The 20,920-nt window shown below is 37.3% G+C and overlaps 2 protein-coding genes and 2 pseudogenes across 4 annotated transcripts; 1 reads left to right on the plus strand and 3 right to left on the minus strand.

Annotated features, from left to right (window-relative positions):
* Positions 1 to 909: 909 nt before the first annotated feature.
* On the minus strand, positions 910 to 4,766 carry LOC106376340 (annotated as a pseudogene).
* Positions 4,767 to 5,549: 783 nt separating this feature from the next.
* Positions 5,550 to 13,788, plus strand: LOC106376337 (annotated as a pseudogene).
* A 478-nt stretch (positions 13,789 to 14,266) lies between these two features.
* Positions 14,267 to 15,510, minus strand: LOC106376336 (60S ribosomal protein L8-3). The gene is made up of 2 exons (XM_013816400.3): positions 14,981 to 15,510; positions 14,267 to 14,724 (listed from the first exon to the last, which is right to left on the minus strand). The coding sequence occupies exons 1-2, from the start codon at positions 15,418 to 15,420 to the stop codon at positions 14,388 to 14,390; spliced, it is 777 nt and encodes a 258-aa protein (XP_013671854.1). The 5' UTR covers positions 15,421 to 15,510; the 3' UTR covers positions 14,267 to 14,387.
* Positions 15,511 to 16,109: 599 nt separating this feature from the next.
* Positions 16,110 to 19,347, minus strand: LOC106376339 (metal-nicotianamine transporter YSL1-like). Of its 3 annotated transcripts, none has more exons than XM_048751681.1 (5): positions 19,222 to 19,347; positions 18,519 to 18,917; positions 17,972 to 18,239; positions 17,724 to 17,858; positions 16,110 to 17,625 (listed from the first exon to the last, which is right to left on the minus strand). In XM_048751681.1, exons 2-5 carry the CDS (start codon positions 18,907 to 18,909, stop codon positions 16,395 to 16,397), a joined length of 2,025 nt encoding a protein of 674 aa, XP_048607638.1. In that variant the 5' UTR covers positions 18,910 to 18,917; positions 19,222 to 19,347; the 3' UTR covers positions 16,110 to 16,394. The 3 variants fall into 3 exon arrangements, with proteins under 3 accessions (XP_048607638.1, XP_048607637.1, XP_048607636.1); XM_048751680.1 differs by lacking the exon at positions 19,222 to 19,347 and adding an exon at positions 19,063 to 19,151; XM_048751679.1 differs by lacking the exon at positions 19,222 to 19,347 and having other exon boundaries at positions 18,519 to 19,032.
* Positions 19,348 to 20,920: the final 1,573 nt, after the last annotated feature.

Here is a 20,920-nt window from a genome sequence, read left to right on the forward strand (position 1 = left end):
TATTTTTGGATTAGCGACTGCGAAGAAACAGAACTACTCTAAACAGTAATCGTAACACGTTAACCAATATAAACCAAATACGTATGTCCTCATTCTGTTGTCTCATTACGCCAACGACGTCGTTACAGTAAAACAAAAATCTCCGATAACCAAGATAAACCAAATACATCTGTCCTCATTCCGTAGTAGTCTATCTGGTCATTAAAATGAAAATTTACATTGGTACCAAAAAAAAAAATCAATTGAAATCAACATACATTGCTAATATTACTCTTCTTTTATAATTCACTTATTCATCAGATAATAATATAAAGATTCAAGACCCACCGGGTTCATATTACTTGTAAACACCATAGTGATTGCTGTTGTCGAATCCACCACTGACATTTTAGCTTTTACTATCTTCTCGGAAAAAAAAAAATCGATGTCAACATGAGCTATATGCGTCTTATCTTTTCCTTTCCGAAATAATACTGAATTAAATAAAAAAATCTAAAAATACTATATGAATATTCGAAATCGTACTTAAATATATATATATATACTGAGGTTGAAGTAGTTAGTCAAGCGTTAATTTTACAAAACAATGTCATTTCAAATAAATTCTGTAATTTTTTTAAAAGTTATTTCTGGGGTTCAAACTCGAGCCCTAAAGAACAAGTAAAAACATCTTTAACTAATAGACAAAAGAAACTTTCTTGTTTGTATAATTGTATGTAAACATTAACTTATATACACGTTTTAGTTTTATCAAATAAATCTTATCAAATTTTGATTGTTTTAGTCTTATCAAATAAATTTATAATTACTTATGTTTTTAAATATAACTTTACGAATCTGTATTTTATGAATTTAAATTAATTATTATTAATTTAAATAATTACCTTATAATATTAGTAAAAATTAAAATAGTTGTGAATTAAAATAGGTTGTAAATTAAAATTTAGTAATTTCAAAAATATTTTTTATGTCACATATACAAAACAGAAACTAGACATTGTGTGGTGACCCCAAAAATACAACTTATCTAGTGAAAATAAAATCTAGCAAACCCAAAAACCGAAAAGAACACAACACCTAGCCACAAATACCTCACAACAACGGACAGAAGCCGAGTAGCAGAGCTCATTGTACTCTCTACAACTGATAAAGCTCTTCCTGAAGAAGTTCCATCACTGTCTCCTTCAATAACGACATGGTTTGATTCCTCGTACACCAAACTTAAACCACAATTCATAATCTCACCAGATCCATCTATCACTTTGAATTTTATTGACGCCTCGGTAGGAACACATTTCTGATGTCCTTGCGAACCTTCTACATGTTTTGTTATGTGGGAGCAACTGGTGTAACCGATAAACACATGGTCTGAATCAATCTTGCGTGGTTCAATCCAACCTCCACCAAGAATGCTGCTGAAACGTGTACATGTTCCAAGTTCGTTTTTGAACTCACAAGTGCATTCTATTGAGAAACTGTTGATCTCATTTTGGAATGCAACAACAGCGCATAGAACTATTGTTGAAAGTCTGTTGTCACACCAATGTGGTGGAAACTTCAGCTTTAATGTTGATCCAATCATGCGATGGTCAAACCATGAAGGTACTTCACTCCCTGGAAAGGAAGTAATGAATAAAGCTTCTGAAGCATGTCCCTGAAAAAAGTAAAACAGAAACCAAAACAAATCATTAACTGTTAAAGAGATTCAATTATATAAATAAAAGTGAGGAATGAGACCTCTTTATAACATCTAAGCGCATCTAGCTGGCTTTTCTTTTGAGCATACGTTGTGATGCTATTCTTTGCAGCTTGTTCAAGACTCTTGCAGTTGGTGAAAATGAACTTAGAGTGAACCTTCTCCATATGCTTAAGAATGGCCATCGGCATTGCCAGTGTCTTCAGTTTGCCACAGCCATGTGCATCTAAGATTTCTAGATTTGGTGGAAGCAGTGGAATTGAAGTGAGATTCTTGCAGAATTTCAGGTCAAGCAGTTTCAGATGACATAGTACACTGATGTAGATTCGCAAGTTGGTGATCATATCATTCATGCTTAAGCATAGACGCTGCAATGAGGATATGCCGTCCATACCACGTCTTAGTTCAGGCAAGTCTTCCACTTTTGAGCTATTCAACTGCAACATCTTGGGCGTGTCTGTAATTGATGTCCCATCAAGCAATAAAATCTGCAAGGATTTCATGTTTTCAATGCGAATTGGAAAAGTCTTGAGCTCTGAACAACCAGAAAGCACCAGTTCTTGCAGAGCTTTCAGCTTTCCCAGGCATTCTGGAACGGCCACCAACATTTTGCAGTCTTTCAAGTTCAATACAATCAGTCTCTGGAGCTTCCACATGTTTGTAGGAAGTTGACCAATGGCAGTTCCATCTAAGTGTAAATTTTCTAGATTAGTCGAAACCATCTGGAATGTCTGAAGGCTTGAGCAGTTGGTGAGGATGAGAGTTTTCATAGAGATCAGATTCATATGCGGAAGAACCCGGAGACTCGTGCATCCTCTCATGTTGAGGAAAACAAGACTTTTCATACGTTTCATCTCACGAGGCAACTCCTCCAAACTCATGCACCCTTCGAGATTCAATCTCTGGAGGTTTTCAGCATTTAGCAACCCTGTCAGATTGCATAACTTGCTTGAGTGGCTAAGATCAACCCACTTTAACTTCGGTGTATCCTGTAATCAACAGTCATAAAAAAACAAGCTAGTAAGCTAATAAAACCCATAATGTGAACTTGAACAGAGATACACACCTTAACACCTTCCCAAACCTCTTCAATCTCGCTGAAAGACAGGTTAAGGTCGGTAAGATTCCTGGGGTTGAAGTCTTTCGGAAGTTTCTTCAAAGGGAATTTCAGCCAAAAGAGATATCTTACTTCATCCAACGGAAAATCAAGTCCCTCAGGGAAGTTTAGTTTGCAGTCAGCTTCGCATTCTCTATGACAACGAGAACTATAGAATTTGAGGTACCTGAGATTACGCATCTCAGTGAAAGTACATCTGTCCAAAGGAAGCTTCTCCTTCAGTTCAGACATGTCAAGAAAAATGCCCCTCACACTGCCTGCTCCCTGCTTAGGTAGTTCAAGACAAATAGGTTAGCAAGTAGAAGTTTCTTGAAAAGTCGGAGAATATCGAATCTTGCTACACTCTATATCAAAGGTTTTATCTTACAGTTCTTTTCTTCAGCGCACCAACAACGCCTTTATGGTTCCACAGCCTCCGTGACCCTTTCGAACCAAGTTACTTGCCAAATGTATACAGTAAATCATGCATCTCCACTCGTCCGCCAGAAATGTTTATCAAAAATTTACTGGCAAGATCCTTTATCTCACTCGCAGCATCAAGAAGATCAGTGTCACATGACTCCACCAAACACCTCACGTAATTCTCATCCCCTGATCTAAAGAAACAAGCTACGTCAAGAAACACATCTTTATGAAGCTGACCGAGTCCATTGTAGCTTATCTGCAAGACACTTCGAAGTGTCTCTTCCCAGTGAGTCTCGTCTTTCTCACTAAGCTCAACACCCAATATCTTGAGAGCTAATGGATTGCCTTTGGCATAGTCCACAAACAATCTAGAGAGATTCAAAAAATTATCCTCCGGAGGACAGAGCTTACCACTAAACGCAAAAAAGCTGAAGTACTGAAAGCTGTCTCTGCCAGATAGTCTCAGGACTTCATATGTGTCATCAACCACCCCTTCGATCACTGACTTATCGCTAGTCGTGATAAAGATCCTGCTACCTCTCTTAATCCAGTGGCATTAGCCGAGAAGAGTCTCTATCTGACTCTTGTCACTCACGTTATCAAGAACAACAAGAGACTTCTTACTGAGCAGGAGAGCCTTCAAAGATTCAGGTGACAGGTCAGAGACTTGTTGTTTCACGTCATCATCCTTCAACAAATCTCTCATGAAAATGTCCCGATTCATCTTGCAGTCTTTCCACAATTTACGGACATCATGAAGAAAAACACAGCGTAGGATATGTCTTTCCAGATCAGAAGATAACACCTTTATGACTTCCCCTACAATTTGATTGATGTAGTCGCCTTCATCGCTGCAAGTAAAAAAGTTATAAGAATCAATTTCAAGATTTCGTTTCGCCTAACGTGAATCCTAGTTTTTGTGGAATATTCTGTAAAGCTTCTCTCCACTTTTCTAACTTTTCACCTTTGCAAGTCTTAGCCAATTCCCAAAACTTTGTCACCGAACACTCCATTCAGATTTTTCACATCGTCTGTGTCCACCTTGTAGAAGATGGGGATGACCACAAGTCAACGCACTCCTTGATCTTCTCCAGCTCGTTCAAGCACCACTTTGATTCCGTATACATGCTCGAGAAGATGGCGAGCGCGATCCTCGATTGCTGAGATCTTTGCCTTTGGTTTCGTTTTTGTCGATGAAGACGTTGATCCCATCTCTTCTCAACGCCTTCTCCAGATGGCTGACGAAGCCGTATCGCAACTGTTTCCCTCGAAAGTTTAAGAAGACTTGATTCTGCGGCGGTGATTGGACGGAGGAAAAAGAGGAGACCACCGTCACCATGATCGATGGATGGATGGATTAGTTCAGAGATGTATATAATGTTTCCCTTTGACGACTGTTGCTGGGAAATTAGAGCTCAACAATTGCAAGCATGAATATTTAGACTTTTAGTGTTTTTTTTTTTTTTTTGCAGAGGCAGGTGTGGAAGAGAGAAGAAGATCAGTCACTGCTCAACAACTCGGATCAGGAGCCACTGGAGTGGAGTGTGGACATTTTATTTTGATACCTTTTTTCTTCACTTTTAATGAAAAATTTACTAATTAATTAATTTGTCAATTACTATGAATATGATATTTTTGACAATTTTTATAAAAAAACATAGTTTTTAAGTTTTACCAAAATTTTAACAAATATATTTACTCAATTAAAATTCAAAATAAATTTTAGCAAGCCACATTATAAATCCATTTTTTCCGTTGGTGACAAAAAAATGGTCATCAGATCCATATTTATTTCTATTCAAATGTTTTAAAAATCGATTTAATCAGTGTTTAGGTGACAAATTAATTATATCCAAAATAACTTTTAAAAATTTGATTTTTTAAACAATTCTAAATCAATTAAAATGTTAAAATCAATTTAAATTAATCTAAATCTTTTAAATCAAACCAAATATATAAATTTTTCTAATTTTAATTTATATATATATATATATATTTAATTTTTATCAATTATCAAAATATTTTTTTAATTAAAATATCTAATATAATCAATTATTAATGTTTATGTATTTATATTTTGGACTTATTTAATCTCTTATTTATCCATCCATCCAATCAAACATTATCTCGTAATTGTTGTCGTATCTTTTGTACAAAAATAAATAAATACTTCCTCTCTTTCTAAATGTAAATAATTTTAGTAAAAAGAGTTTGTTTCACAATATAAATAGTTTAAAATATTTCAGTGCACCTTTTTTTATTTATTGGATATTGTGTGACCAATGAAATGATGTTAAATTTTTAATAATTGGTTGAATTAATTGGTTAAATGATATATTATTTCTTTTTTGTCATAAAAATGATATATTGTTTTAAATAACAATTTTCTAAATATTCGTGTTTTTAACCAAAACTATTTACAATTAGAAACGGAGTGAGTAATATAATAAGGTGTGGCAAATATTCCGACGAAAAATAAAAGTATTTTCTCTGGCAATGGAGTCAACTCTTTGATAATCTCTCTGGCACACAAAGCTCTGTGATATTCATCCTCCCCTAATTCCTATGGATTCTTCACCTTCTCTAATTTGTAGCTGGGTAGCTGCAATCAGTTTCCTCACGATTTTGGCTACGTTGTTGTTTATGGTTTACAAAAAAATCAGATCTGTAACTGCTTCTTCTTCACCTCCCAATTGGAAACACCATGTATACGAAAGCTACTGCGAACCGAGTCTAGACTTACTTGAAATGGAACCGAGTCTAGGCTCAGTTGAGATGGAACCGAGTCTAGACTCATATGAAGGGAACATGGACAACTGTGAATCAGAGCAGAGGCTGGAAGCGTTTATTTCACGGTTTAACTCGGAACTTGGGAAACAGAGGCAAGAGCATATCATCACAAACGAAAATTTAAAGGCATGTACGTAGGATCCTATCTTTTGAAATTCATTTGATTCCTAACCATCAAACAAACACTTACTTTGTTTTTGGGTCCTTCTTTAGGAAAAAAAATATATACAAGTGAAAGAGCTTCCCAAGGATCATCTAGTGGAGGACTACCCGCGGTCTACATTTATTGCGCAAATACATTACAGTACTCCTTCGCTAGCCACCTCTCCATGGATTTCCACAGAAAGGGCATTTATGCATCTGCAAATAGCAATGTGATGGAGGGGAGCTAGCGCTTCTGTGGTGGTTTTATCGAAGAACTACTTGTCCTCCCCCTCATGCCTGGATAAGCTCGTGAGGGTTCTTCAGTGCAGGAGGAAAAGCGGCCAGCTGGTGGTTCCAGTGTTCTATGACATCAGTCCATCTAATGTGGAGGTGCAAGAGCTGAGAGAATTCACAGGCTACCAGTTTAGGTAACTGTTTATTGGATACTGTCACTTGCATTTTTACAAGAACTTAAAGCTTTCTTCTTCAAAATGCTTTCCACCTATCAAATCTAACACCTCAAACAAAAATTGCATAACTCTGGTATTTTGTGGACTAAACAGAGTTGTTATATTTTTTTTTTTAATTAATGTAAACAGAGAGGGATGCAGTGAGTGCGAACTCGTGGAAGATATTGTTAAAAGATGTCTATGAAAAACTCCTTCCCGCGGAACAAATAGGAATCAGCTTAAGGATCCTAGAGATAGAACACTTGCTTTGCAAACAACCATGGGGTATCCGTCGCTTAGGAATCTGGGGTATGCCCGGCATAGGCAAGACAACACTTGCTAAAGCAGTTTTTGATCAGATCTCTGGAGGCTATGAAGCTTTTTTTTTCATCAAACACTTTGACAAAGCTTTCAATGAGAAGGGACTTCACTGTTTGTTGGAGGAACATTTTGGGAACATTTTGATGGAATTGCCTCGCGTATGCAGTAGCATTACAAGACCTAGCTTCCCCGGGGATATATTAAGCAAGAAGAGAACTCTTGTTGTTCTTGATGATGTGCAAAATCCTTTAGTTGCCGAGTCTTTTCTCGGTGGGTTTCATTGGTTTGGTCCGGGAAGCCTAATTATCATAACCTCCAGAGATAAACAAGTTTTCCGCCATTGTCAAATCAATCACGTGTATGAGGTTCAGAGCTTAAATGAGAATGAGGCTCTGCAGCTATTCTCTCACCATGCTATTGGAGAAAATTTAAGGGAGAAAAAATTCATGAAACTATCAATGGAAGTGATTGACTATGCTAGTGGAAATCCATTAGCTCTCAGCTATTACGGAAAAGAGCTCAAGGGAAAGAAACTGTCAGAAATGAGGACCACATTCCTCAAACTCAAGCTACGTACGCCATATAAGATTCAAGACTTATTCAAGAGAAGCTATGAAGCACTTAATGACAGCGAGAAGAACATTTTTCTGGACATTGCTTGTTTTTTCAAGGGAGAAAATGTTGACCATGTCATGCAACTGCTTGAGGGGTGTGGATTTCTACCAGATATTGGGATTTTGATGTTCTTGTGGAGAAGTGTCTGGTTACTATTTCAGAAAACAGAGTGAAAATGCATAGAATAATCCAAGACTTCGGCAGAGAAATAATCAACGGAGAAGTAGTACAGATCGAGCGGCGTCGCAGACTATGGGACCATCAAATTTCTACTTGAAGATGACAAACTCAAAGCAAACGTCAAATCAACTTTTGTAGATGAATTCAACTTCTTGATGTATCTCCCTATCTTATATTGCAGGGCACTGTAGACATAGAAGGCATATTTCTAGACGCATCGAACTTAAGCTTTGATGTGAAGTCTGGTGCTTTTAAGCATATGCTAAGCCTTAGATTCCTGAAGATTTATTGTTCCAGTTATGAAAAAGATAGTAGAGTCCTCCTTCCCAGAGGACTTGATTCTCTGCCTTATGAGCTAAGACTCCTCCACTGGGAGAAATATCCTTTGAAATCCTTGCCACAAAACTTTGACCCATGCCACCTTGTTGAACTAAATTTGTCTTACAGTCAGCTTCAGAAACTTTGGGGAGGAACCAAGGTAGGTAAATAAACACCTATCTACCGTCTTATGTATATTTTTTTTTCCAATTAATTCCATTTCACATTATAAATTTTTGTTTAGAATCTCAAGATGCTGAAGGTGGTCAGGCTTTGTCATTCCCAGCAGCTAACTGATATTAACGATCTTTGTAAAGCTCAAGATCTCGATCTATTAGATCTCCGAGGGTGTACACAATTGCAGAGTTGCGGAAGCTTCCCAGAGGTTTCACCAAATATTAAGGAACTACATCTACAGGGGACTGGTATTAGAGAACTCCCAGTATCCGCTGTGACCCTCTCCTCGCAATCTTCTAACAGAATTCCCGGGGGTTTCAGATATTTTAAACCATGAGCAACTAACAAGCCTGATCAAACCCGTGTCAGCTAATCAACATCTTGGTAAACTTGTTGGCCTGAATATGAAAGATTGTGTTCATTTGACAAGTCTGCCTGACATGGCTGATTTAGAATTACTTCAAGTTCTTGATCTGTCTGGATGCTCAAATCTCAACGATATTCAGGGTTTCCCACGAAACCTGGAAGAATTATATCTTGCTGGGACGGCCATAAAAGAATTTCCACAGCTTCCCTTGAGTCTTGAAATCTTGAATGCACATGGTTGTGTGTCTCTTATATCAATTCCTATCGGTTTCGAGCAGCTTCCTAGGTACTACACATTCAGTAATTGTTTTGGTCTTTCGGAAAAAGTGGTCAACATTTTTGTAAAGAATGCTTTGACTAATGTTGAGCGCCTCGCAAGGGAGTATCATCAAAAACAGAAACTCGACAAATCTCTAGCTTTCAGCTTCATTGGGCCTTCACCTGCAGGGGAAAATCTAACATTTGATATGCAATCAGGATCTTCTGTGATTATACAAATGGGTTCTTCTTGGAGAGATACGCTTGGAATTGCCGTATTAGTACAAGTTACATTTTCGAAGGATTACTGCGAGGCTAGTGGTGGTTTTAACGTTACTTGTGTTTGCAGATGGAAAGATAAGAATTATGTCTCTCATAAGCGAGAAAAAGACTTCCATTGTTGGCCTCCAGAGAAAGAAGAAGGTGTTTCAAAGGATCACACGTTCGTCTTCTGTGATCTCGATATTCATCCTAGTGCCTGTGAAGAAAATGATACCGGCATATTAGCTGATCTTGTCGTATTTGAGTTCTTTACTGTGAACAAGCAGAAGAAGCTATTAGATGAGAGTTTTACAGTGACGAAATGTGGAGTATATGTGATAACTGCTGCAGATCGAGATACAAGCCCTAACATGACTCCATCATTTTCATCGTCTGATTACCTGCAGGAGCTTTCTGATAATGATGCTCGAAACGTATATGATGGCTTAGACGAGAATGAAAGAACTTTATTTCTTTACATTGCGTGTCTGTTCAATGATGAGGAAGCTGATTTGTTGGCACCACTTAGCAATGGCTTGGAAATTAGTTCTGGGATCAAGATCTTAACCGATAAGTCTCTCATACATATATCTCCATACGGTGTTTTAGTACGAGAAGGCTTACTGCAGAAAATAGGTATGGAGATGATCAATAGACGGAGACAGGCGCAAGCCTTGACCAATTTAGCTGATATAGCCGGAGTGGATTCTCGGAAGTGGTATGTTCTGGTCCCATTGTTTATGCTTGATCTTAGATTAGTTTTTAAGAATATTCCATATTGAAATCCAATCATTGTTACTCTATGATATTTCTCCTTGTCAGGGATAATAAAGCTAACATGATAGAGAACTTGCCTCACTCCTTCAAGGTTTGTTCTATATCTGCAAACCCTCTGGGTCTTATGATGGTATTTTTCTGGTGGAGTTTTGCTTAATGTTTTTAATTGTAATAACATGTTTGGTGTTGTTCTGCTTCAGATGCACTCTTCCATGTGCTTAGCCTTGAAGAAATTAGTTGATAGAGTCATGAAAATATTTCCTGAAATAGAAGCTGGAGCTGCTAGACCCGGATCTTCCACAGCGATACAGACTCTCAACAAAGCTTTGGAGAAAGCTAAGCTACTTCTTCAATACTGCAGTGAATCCAGTAAACTCTACATGGTTTGTCAAAAACTCAACTTCCTCTCACATTTTATGTACTTTTTATCACTGTATGTGGCCTAATGTGATTAATATGTTTTGCATCAATCTTCAGGCAGTAACAGGAGATGCTATACTCTCAAGAGGTTCTAGATCCAAAAAGTTATTAGAACAAAGCTTAGCTGACATCAGAACCATGGTTCCTACTGCTTTGGCTATCCAGGTTTGTAACCAAGCTATGTTTGTGACTTTTTTGTTTTGTTTTGTGGAAAATGCTGAATCAATTGTTGCTTGCAGATACTTGAGGTTCTCCCGGATCTTAAGTCAACAGAGTTGTCTCTAGAATCATCTGAAGAAGACGCTGGGAAAGATATTAGGGAACTGATAAAACGAAGCACATCTTCTTCTGTGTCTTCTGATGAGATCAGAGATTTCCACTTTGCAGCCCTAAAGCTCCAGCTTTCAACACCTGAAACCATTGTGATTGAGAGAAGATCCCTGAAGTCGCTTTTTGCTAAATCAGGCGAGTGTAAAGAGAACAAGAGACAGATTCTGAAGTATCTCCTCTACCTCCTGAAGAAGCATGAGAAAATCATTTGGAGTGATCACAAAGAGAGCTCTCTCAGACAGCACCCCTCTGTGAATGATTCTGTGTCTGCTAGTGTTGCAGAAGCCGGGTGTTCTGAGGAACACAACAATGAGGAACACAACAATGATGAACAGTTTAAGTGTCCTCTCTCTCTTACTGTCATGTATGATCCTGTCATCATCTCCTCAGGCCACACCTTTGAGAGGATGTCGATTCAGAGATGGTTTGATTTAGGTAATGACACGTGTCCTGTATCAAAAAGAGTACTAGATGATTTCACATTGCAGTCCAACGTAGCGATGAAGGATCAGATATCAAAATGGTGCAAGAAGCACGGTCTTGATGTTCAAGATCCAGCTATGAACGCTTCACACAATCTTGACTTCTCCATTGCTAGTTTTACAAGTTCTCTGTACAATATACCAGACCTCAGCTGCTTCACTAGTAGAGACTTCAGCTCTAGCTTCTCCACCGATTCACCATCTTACTCTAGGATGTCCACGGGTGGCTACTTCATGCCAATGCAGACGATAGATTCTGAGTCAGGAACTGAAGTCACAGATTCTACTCATCACAGTGAGGTGGAGATAGAGCCTTTATGTGAGCTCAGTAAGCTTCCATGGGATGCTCAAATCAAGGTTGTTCAAGATGTAAGAAGTCTTTTTGAGAAAGATTCTAGGGCTGTTCGGTCTGTGTCACCTAGTAGGTTTCTTGAGCCGCTTATCACATTCTTGAAGAACGCTCATGAGAGAAATGGCACTGAGGGAGACGTAGTAAAGTGTGGTTTGGATTTGTTATTGACTTTCCTCAGTGGAAACAGGAAGGCTATAGAGAGCTTGAAAGAAGACTTGTTTGAAATGTTGTGCGTCTTTCTTGGGTCAGAGTTAGTAGCTGAAGAAGCTCTAAACGTACTTGAGGTTCTCTCTAATCATCCACAGAGTCTCTCAAAGATAACTTCAACAAGCTCTCTCTCTTCCCTTTTGAAGATAGCTGAGTCTGGAGCAGAAAATCTTCAAGAACAAGCAATGATCACACTCAAGAACCTCTCTGCAAGCAATGAGATTTGTGTGGAAATGGTCTCTCTCGATTTCGTCCAGAAGCTAACATCTTTCTTGCAACAAAAAGTCTTCAGCAAACACTCGATCATCATTCTGAATTATCTCTGCAACACGGAGAAAGGTCGGGTTTGTATAACTGAAACCCCGGGTTGTTTAACTTCAATAGCGGAATTACTCGACTCAAATGTTCCTGAGGAGGTAGAGAATGCAATCTCCATCCTCCTCCAGCTCTGTGTGGAGAAGATAGAGTATTGCTATCTTGTGGTGAGAGAAGGCCTTAATATCTACTCATCTCTTCTCTTGATATCCAACAACGGAACCGAGGAAGCGAAAGTGGGTGCATCTGAATTGCTTAGAGCTCTTGCAGAAGTAGAAGAAGAAGAATCCTCCACTCCAGGAGGAGCAACTACTTCACTGGTTGTTACTCCAGTTACGCAACAGGAACCTATAACAACACCATGTCCAAAGAATTCTGGTCTTTTTGGACTCAGTTTCCCCATTTCCAAGAAGAAGAAGAAGATAAAACTATAAGTTTTGGTAGGCTGTTTTTAACTTACCTTTTTAAGAAGCTATCATTTTTTGTGGTTCTCTTTGTTGGTTGTTTAGCTTCAGAATCTGAATTACTGGAAGCAAATGTTCCCGAGGAGTTAGAGAATGCAATTGCCATGTGCAGGGAAGATAGAGTATTGCTATCGTGTCGTGAGAGAAGGCGTTGATATTTACTCATCTCTTCTAGAACCCAGGAAGGGAAGGTGCGTGCATCTGAATTGCTTAAGAGTTCTTGATGAAGTAGAAGAAGAATCCTCCACAACAGAAGAAGGAATAGTCCAAGATCTTTCTTAGTTCAACTGTGCCGACTCTAAAATCATCCGAGAAGCAGCTGTGAAAGCAGTTAGGGAACTGGTTCTATGGAGCACATCTTATTCTGTGTCGTCTGATGAGATCAGAGATTTCCATTGTGCAGCATTAAAGCTCCGGCTTTCAACACCTGAAGCCATTGTGACAGAGAGAAGCATCCTAAACTCGCTTTTCACTAAATTAGAAGAGTGGGAAGGGAACAAGAGACAGGTTTTGAAGTATCTTCTCTGTCTCATTCGGAAATCATATGAAGAGCTCACAAAGAGAACTCTTTCACAGAGCATCATTCTGTCACTGATTGATTATATGTGTGCTGGTGCTGCAGAAGCCGGGTGTTCTGAAGAACACGATGCTACACTTCGGAGTAATTTAAATGATCTTTCTCTTAAAGGCATGTATGATCCTGGCATCATTTCCACAGGCCACAACTTTAAGAGGATGTGGTTTCAGAAATGGCTCCACGAAGGTATGATTCATGTCCTAAATAAATTAAAAAGAACTTATCCACTTGACGTTTGACATACTCCATGACAGAAATGGTGCCGCAGAGATAAACGCTTGGTTTGGAAGTTATTGGCTACCCTTAGTAAAAACATGAGGGCTATGGAATCTTTAGAAGTATATTCCACCTTGGCCCATTGGGAGACGGTCTTACGGGGTGGTTTGTTCCGCCCTCAACAGGGAGATGAACAAGACTCCGAGGCAGAACATTTACAAGAGCTATGTTTGCGGTCTGGAGAAAGGGTAAGCATCGTTATCTACAGAGCCTGGCCTGTGGCCATTGTTGTGAAACTTTTGAATGGGCCCCCACCTTAGAGGTCTAAGGACCCCACTTTAAAAAAAAGTTCATGTGTATTTCTTTTTTTTTGGAACACAAAAAAATCATGTATACATAATATATGTGAAAAAGAGTGCAGAGGAGAAAGAAAAAAGAAGAGCGAGAGATAAATGTGTTCGCAGATACTAATGCACACTAATGTACAAAGAAGCTTAATGTCTATAATCTCTATAACCCTTCATAAAAAAAACGGGCAGCATCTACTCACATTTTGAGATTGCAATTAAGCTTTTTAATTAAATACTCACCGTCTATTCACACTAACGAACAAAATGATATTAATAATATTGTTAGTGTTTGCTTAGTTAAGTTGTATTTAAGATATAATAAATATAAATACCAACTCTAAAATAAAAAGTGAATAACTTTTTTTAGTTTATAAAAATGATAAAAATATATTAGATGCATTTTATATTATAACTTGGATATAAATAAATGGTATACTACAAAAATTATAAATTTATAAAATATTAGATAACTAATAAATATTTTTTGAATAGGACTCATAAATTTCAGGACCGGCTCTGGTTATATATCATCTTAAAGAGATTATTCATTAAGAACTCTTGGAGTTATAAACGTGCCTGGTTGTTTCTAATCGGAAGATAGGCAAATTTCGGATAACAACAAAAGGATCAAACGAACTGAAAATGTAGGAAAACTAAGTGTCAAGGCTTGACGCAAAAAAAAAAAAAACATAGATTCTAATTAATAGAGAAAGGTCGCAGCCGAGTATCCATACATTTCAAAACAAGGTCTTAAACACAATCCAAAAAAGTGAAGAATTTCATCATGCAGCTTATTCTCCTTATTCTTGCTTGGAAGCAAGAGCAGCAGCTTGACCTCTAAGACGACCAGTCCTCCTTGCAGCAATAAGACCAACCTTTTGCCCAGGAGGCGCATCACGACGAACAGTACTAGCGTGACCAATATGTTGATGGTTACCTCCTCCGTGAGGATGCTCAACCGGGTTCATAGCCACACCACGAACCTTAGGCCAGCAGTTTCTCTTCACACGGTACTTGTGGTACGCGTTACCCGCCTTGAGCATCGGCTTCTCCGTCCTTCCACCACCAGCAACCTGACCAATCATAGCCCTGCAACCACTTGGTACAATCTTCTTCGAACCAGATGGCAACTTAACCCTGTCAAAATCAATGTTCAAATCAAATTGTTATTGTAAGAACGAAACTATTCCATTAAAGCACTAACAACACACTAAAACTATAAAACACACTAAAACAAAACACTAAAAAAAATAAACCACTAAACCATACTAAAACATTAAAACAAACTAAACCAATAAACCAATAAAACACACTAAAACACTAAACCGTTTATCAAAGCAACAATTCATTAAAACAACAAAAGACATAACATTTCAATACAACAAAACCAAACCTAGTTGTGTCGTTGTCGGGATTGTGAGCGATGACGATAGCGTAATCACCAGAAGCTCTAGCGAACACCCCACGATCACCGACATGGTGCTCGACGTTGCAGACAACAGCTCCTTCAGGGATAGATCTGAGAGGAAGCACATTTCCGACGACGAGAGTTGCTTTCTTACCGCAGTACAGAAACTGCCCCGTGTACATACCCTCGGCGGCGACGAAGAGCTCCTTCTGCTTCTTGTAACGGAAAGGATGACGGAACGCGACGCGAGCCAACGGAGCTCCGCGTCCTGGATCGTGGATGATCTCTGTGACGACGCCCTTGAGGTAACCGTTTCTCTCGCCGAAATCGAGGCTCCTGAATTTGGCGGGGCCCTTGCGGTGGTGAGTGTGGGACTTGAAGACGGAACCCGCTCCCTTACGTTGAGCTCTGATGACACGACCCATGGTGGAAGGAGGGTGGTGTTCCTGAGAGTTTACGGCGGGAGGAAGGAAGTAAGGGTTCGAGATCTGTGACGAGGAGGAAATGAGGTTTTATATGTGGAAATGTCTTGCAAAGCCCTAGTGGGATAAGATGGGGTTATCTTAAATGGGCCTAATATAAGCCTTTTTAAAGCCTAAACTAAAAGACCTTGGAGTTTTTTTGTTACCTTGGATGAGTCAAACTCAAACCCCATCAAAAATCAAGAAGTAGACCATGCTAGGTTTTAGCATTTTAACCTAAAAATATCTCCACTATTTTCTGAATCAAACCAAGTTAAATATTTTTAATTTGAGATCAAAAAATTTCCATCAGTTTCTCATGTCCTTTACTAAATTGAAGAGACAAAGAAAATTAAATCTAAATCGTTTTTTAGGAAAGGAAGTTTTTAGCTTTTCTAATGATGCATCAAAATTTTAAGCTTCTAGATTTATTAAATCCTATTATAACTAGATTTGTCTGAAACTAAAATACCTAATCATTTTGCAATATATCATCTCAGTTCCGTATATTCATCAAAAAAAAAAATGTATTTAAATTCATAAGTTTCAACATCTCGATTCAAATCCAAACATTGTTTATATTAATAATCGAATTAGTGATAACATATCAAAATTCATATTCCAGATAATTTTCTCACCCTGAGATGCTAACAGAGTGAAAATTATTACTTTGATTAGATCACAATTTCATGCAAGTAGATTTTACTCTAATTCCTACCAGTGGCGGATGTAGAGCCAACATTATAAAACTTTCTAGATCCGCCACTGATTCCTACGAAACAAGAAAAAGAAAGAAAAAAAAACAAGATGTTTTTGTTGGCAAGTCTTCTTATTATTCAAAGAACAGAATGATTATAATATCATTTGCTTCTTCTAACTTCACAACTCAGTTAATAACTTCACAAGTCTTTTTTTTTTTTTTCCTCTTTTGACCGATCCTAAGAAGCTAAAAACTTCATACATATCGGAGGTTTTACACCAGCCAGTGCAAGTACAGCCGCAGGTAAAGTCCAAAGCCCTTCCCCGCAGATCAGCCCCGACGCGACCGCCGGAACCATAACCTCTGCTTTCCTCCTATTCCTCTTCTCCCAAATAAACACAACCAAAGTCCCAACACACATATCAATCGCAAAATACGCTCCGACCAGAAACGGAACCGCCATGGCCGTCGGAAGCGGCATGAACCTCCCCACCTTCTCCGGAGTAAGATCCCTCACCACGTTGACCAAAACCGCAAACCCAAAAAACCCATAACACATTTGGAGACAATGAAGAGGCAGAGCAGAGAAGCCTTGCACCCCAAGTATCGCCATGTTCCTGTATATCAAAGCGTAAGGAGCCTTAAACTCGCCGTTAGGGTTTCCGACGTCGAACGCTCTGTAGAACAAGAAGAAACTTAACGGCGTCACGATGCATCCAACGACCGTCCCGATCATCTGGCTAGCGAACATAGCCTTAGGTGACGTCATCGTGTAATGAGCCGTCTTGAAATCTTGCATCAAGATACAAGAAACCGAAACTACCGATTTGATCAAACCACATCCGGCTAGTCCGGCCACAACTCCGTTCTCTCTTCCCGTCACCGCCGCGAGAACAAACAGACCGATCTTACCGTAGTTATAAGCCATGTTAATGTCCGTAAGTCCAGCTCCGTAGGCGTTACAGAAAGCAAGACACGGTGCGAAAATGTAAGCTACGATAACGTAGTACCATTTGAGCTGTGGGAATATCAGAGGGACCACGATGGTTGAGACCGCGGCGAAGATAAGATATCCAGAGATTCCTATCCACATGGGGATTTTATCTCTTAGGAAGTTCTCATCTTCCTTGCGAAACTTATGTTGTTTCTTGTCTCCCACGGAATCAAGATCATTAGGTTTGTTCTTCACTCTTGCGTTGATACTGACAATGGTGACATAGAGGATCTTAACGAAAGTGTAGAGACCATCGCCGAGGATTAGAGCTACGGATAAGAAGACTTTGTAACCGTATATGCTCTTCATGTTGTGCTCGTCGAGATTATCAGGGAACCAAGAGCCTTTTAGTTTATCAAGAAGAGGCCACATTAAGCCGTAAGAGAGAATAGCTCCTAAAAGCAAAGAAAGGTTAACCATATGTGAACATATCATTCCTGCTCCTACAAATGTCATGCTAAAATCGAAGAAGAACCTGAAAAGAGGAAGATTTTTTTAAGTTTACTTAACCATTAATCTCGACAGAATCCATATGAGAAAATGTCTTTTTCAGTATATATTATTGATGCTTACGTTTGTTTCCAAGCTTTCAAACCTAAGGTTGGGAACTGAGCAAACCCACAACCTTCTATGCCAGAGAAAAACCACTGGAAAAATCCCCACAAGAAACTAAATGAGAAGTATTTCATGAAGCCACGCACTTGTTTCCTGCAAATCAATTTCATTTTAAAGATTAGGAAACTTAAAGTAATCGTTTTTTTGCAAAGTAGGTTAACTAACTTACTGTGTTTTAGCAAAACAAAAAAGGTTAACTAACTTACTTGGCTTGTGCATCTCCTTGTGTGTGGAAGCCGTTGATGAGTACAGCAGTAGCTAGACCACTCGGATATGTTAGCTTAAGGTCAATAATCATAACCTTACGGAGAGGGATTAAGACGAAAAGACCGATGAAACACACTGCAAAGAGATAAGCAGTCATCCAACCAAGGCCTGGTTCTTTCACACTCTTCTCAGAGTTACCTTCCATGTTTGGACCAGATAACACATATGTCTTATGGTTTAACCCCAGAAGATATGAAGCAAACCCACCTGAAAAAAAAACACAATAAAAAATTTTTAAATTAGTTGCTCAAAAACACTTTAAATCGAAAATTCTACAAGTTGATTATATATTATATACACTCCCCAAAGTAAAAGCAATATCAACCCTTTTGTTGTGACTTACCAAACTCAAAAGTTTATCATAAAAGTTATATTTTTAAGAGGTTTGGAACTGTTTTACAATTCATTCATTAAATCTTTGCTTGTTTCACAAGGAAACAAAAAGAAACAGCAAAAAAGGAGAGAGAAGAAAGTTATGTTCTTAACCTCCGACGGCGATGCCGTAACAAGCAACAGCAGATGTCTGAATCATTGTGTTCTCTTGTCTTGTGAATGGTTTCGAGACAAATCCTGATTTCTTGAGAATCTTAGTCCATGTCTGGACGAAGACAAAAGCCAGTAAAGCTGCAGAGCTGTTGAGGTTGGGAACAATCCCTGTCGTAAGATTTAGCTTCTGAGCTATCACACTGAACACAACTCCGATCACTATGCTCACTAAAACTCCTCTCACCGTTATCTGCTTCGTCCACGGTTCGATCGTCCTCCCAGACATTTCTTCCTCTGTTTCTTGTTCTTCTTCTTGTAGTGGCAGTTGATTATCGTTCTCTTCGGTATCAACTTCTTCTCTCTTCATGATCTTTCTCTGCTCTATCTCCATGGAAATCTCTGAAGAAAAGAAAAAATGGATTTGAGCTATGCAAATGAAAATTCTTTTTACATTGGATCTATCTTTGATATATATATATACAATAATTTTTATGAATATATTATTAGATTTAGTTTTAGGAATATCTTTGATACTTATATATACCATAAAGAATTTAAGCTTTGCAAATGACATCTTCAATAAATTTTTAAATATATAACTAATTTTTATTATTATTTGCATAAACATATAACTATAAGTCTAGAAAATTTTAATGCAAAATACTCAAAACATAAATACATCATAGAGAATACCAGCTTTTACCATAAAACTCTTACACCACACAATGTGGCTTCGAATACCAGCGGGTACTTTTAATCTGATTAAGAAATGAATTGAAATTGACTTAAGGCTTTGTCTTAAATTGGTCAAAAAATTTTTTTTGAGAATATGGACCAAAATAACTTAATAGACCCATAATAAATTTAAATGATTTGAGTCAAAGAACAAAATAGGACCACCCAAATAAGTTTTCAACCTAGGATTTTCATGAAATTCTTAAGCAAAAGATTTATACCCATCAAAACTGAAAACAGATTTGAAAAATGGTTCTACCAAAAAAAATTGAAAATTTTCAACAAAAATTTCAGAAAACCAAAATATTAAACACAATATTTCAAAAATCCATAAACTTTATTTGGATCTGAATTTTTTATCTTTATAGAAACCAAATATATAGATCTAAACATGTAAATATTCATATTTACCATTAGATCTAAACATATTTTTCAAGATAAAAATCAAAAACTTAGATCTAAACATGCAAGGATCATATGTAATACAAATGAAAATTGCCACAAATTGTATAATATTTTTTTCCATTATAAACTAGGAAATCAGATTCCACAATCTAATCTTCACACAAAATAAATCCTAAAATGGTTTCATTAAACATCAAATAAATGCAAATTCTCATTAACACAATCGTAGATCCAAACATAAACTAAATATGGTGCTCTGATACCAATCGTTTAATTTAATATTTAATTTATAATTCATTATTTAAATTAGTTTCTGAATGAATATACATAAGCGGAAGTATACCTGATGAATTTATTCTAGATCAGGGGTTAAGAAATCTGGATCTTCCAAAGCAAAATCTATATGATTTAAGATCTCTGTTGATAGAGATATAGAAAACAAAATTCTTTACTAAGGTTACTTTGGAATCAAATCTCTTTTTATAGAGTATTAATTTTTGATTCAATTTTCATCAAACTAGAAATTTTCAAATGTATCCACTTTCATAACACTTATGTTAATAATCTTTCATTTATTGACTGAAGTGACCATTTCTACATATGTTAATAATCTTTCATTTATTGAACAAAGACTCCATCAGATTATTTTACTATGTATGTATATATAGTTTCATTTGTGAATAAAAAATACTTTATTTGTTTGGAAAAAAAATAAAAAGAAAGCTCATTTTCACTTGCGCGTACCCCCCATCTCATTTTTTGTTTTTCATTAGTAATTTCTAATAGCTTATGTAATGCTCTCCTAAACAAATAATTATACATATTGAAAAAGATTATGTGCCCCATCTACATTTAGGGGGGTTATTGGAACCAGAATTTGGAAAGAGTTTAGTGATTTTAGAAGTTGACAGATTTTTAAAAGTTTAGTACATTTAACAAATATTTTCTAAATTTCTATCAAATTGTATTGATTTCTATAGACTGTGATTGATTATTAAGTATTTGCAAAATGCATGTTTTCAAAATATTATTCCTTCTAATGTAATATACAAAATATTGTAGAAATTTTTAACAATGAATCTCGACACTAAGGTATTATTGTTTGGTGTGTTCATATAGGCAAAAACATTTTATAGTATTGGTTCTTTGTGTTATGGTTTGTTCTTTGCTTTGTTATGAAAATAGTCATTTTTATCTTCATATTACGTGACAGATATCAATCTTATTTTCATTGACATTTTTTTGAGGCATCACTCTTACAA

The sequence above is a fragment of the Brassica napus genome, chromosome C3 (genome assembly GCF_020379485.1).
Source record: "Brassica napus cultivar Da-Ae chromosome C3, Da-Ae, whole genome shotgun sequence".
Taxonomy (NCBI): domain Eukaryota; kingdom Viridiplantae; phylum Streptophyta; class Magnoliopsida; order Brassicales; family Brassicaceae; genus Brassica; species Brassica napus.

Coding starts and splice junctions, on each gene's coding strand:
- LOC106376339 (XM_048751681.1), bottom strand. CDS start 18,909: ATGGAGATAGAGCAGAGAAAGATCATGAAGAGAGAAGAAGTTGATACC. Junction 17,859..17,971: donor CAAGGAGATGCACAAGCCAA/GTAAGTTAGTTA, acceptor ATTGATTTGCAG/GAAACAAGTGCGTGGCTTCA. Junction 17,626..17,723: donor TTGAAAGCTTGGAAACAAAC/GTAAGCATCAAT, acceptor TCCTCTTTTCAG/GTTCTTCTTCGATTTTAGCA.
- LOC106376336 (XM_013816400.3), bottom strand. CDS start 15,420: ATGGGTCGTGTCATCAGAGCTCAACGTAAGGGAGCGGGTTCCGTCTTC. Junction 14,725..14,980: donor CCCGACAACGACACAACTAG/GTTTGGTTTTGT, acceptor TGATTTTGACAG/GGTTAAGTTGCCATCTGGTT.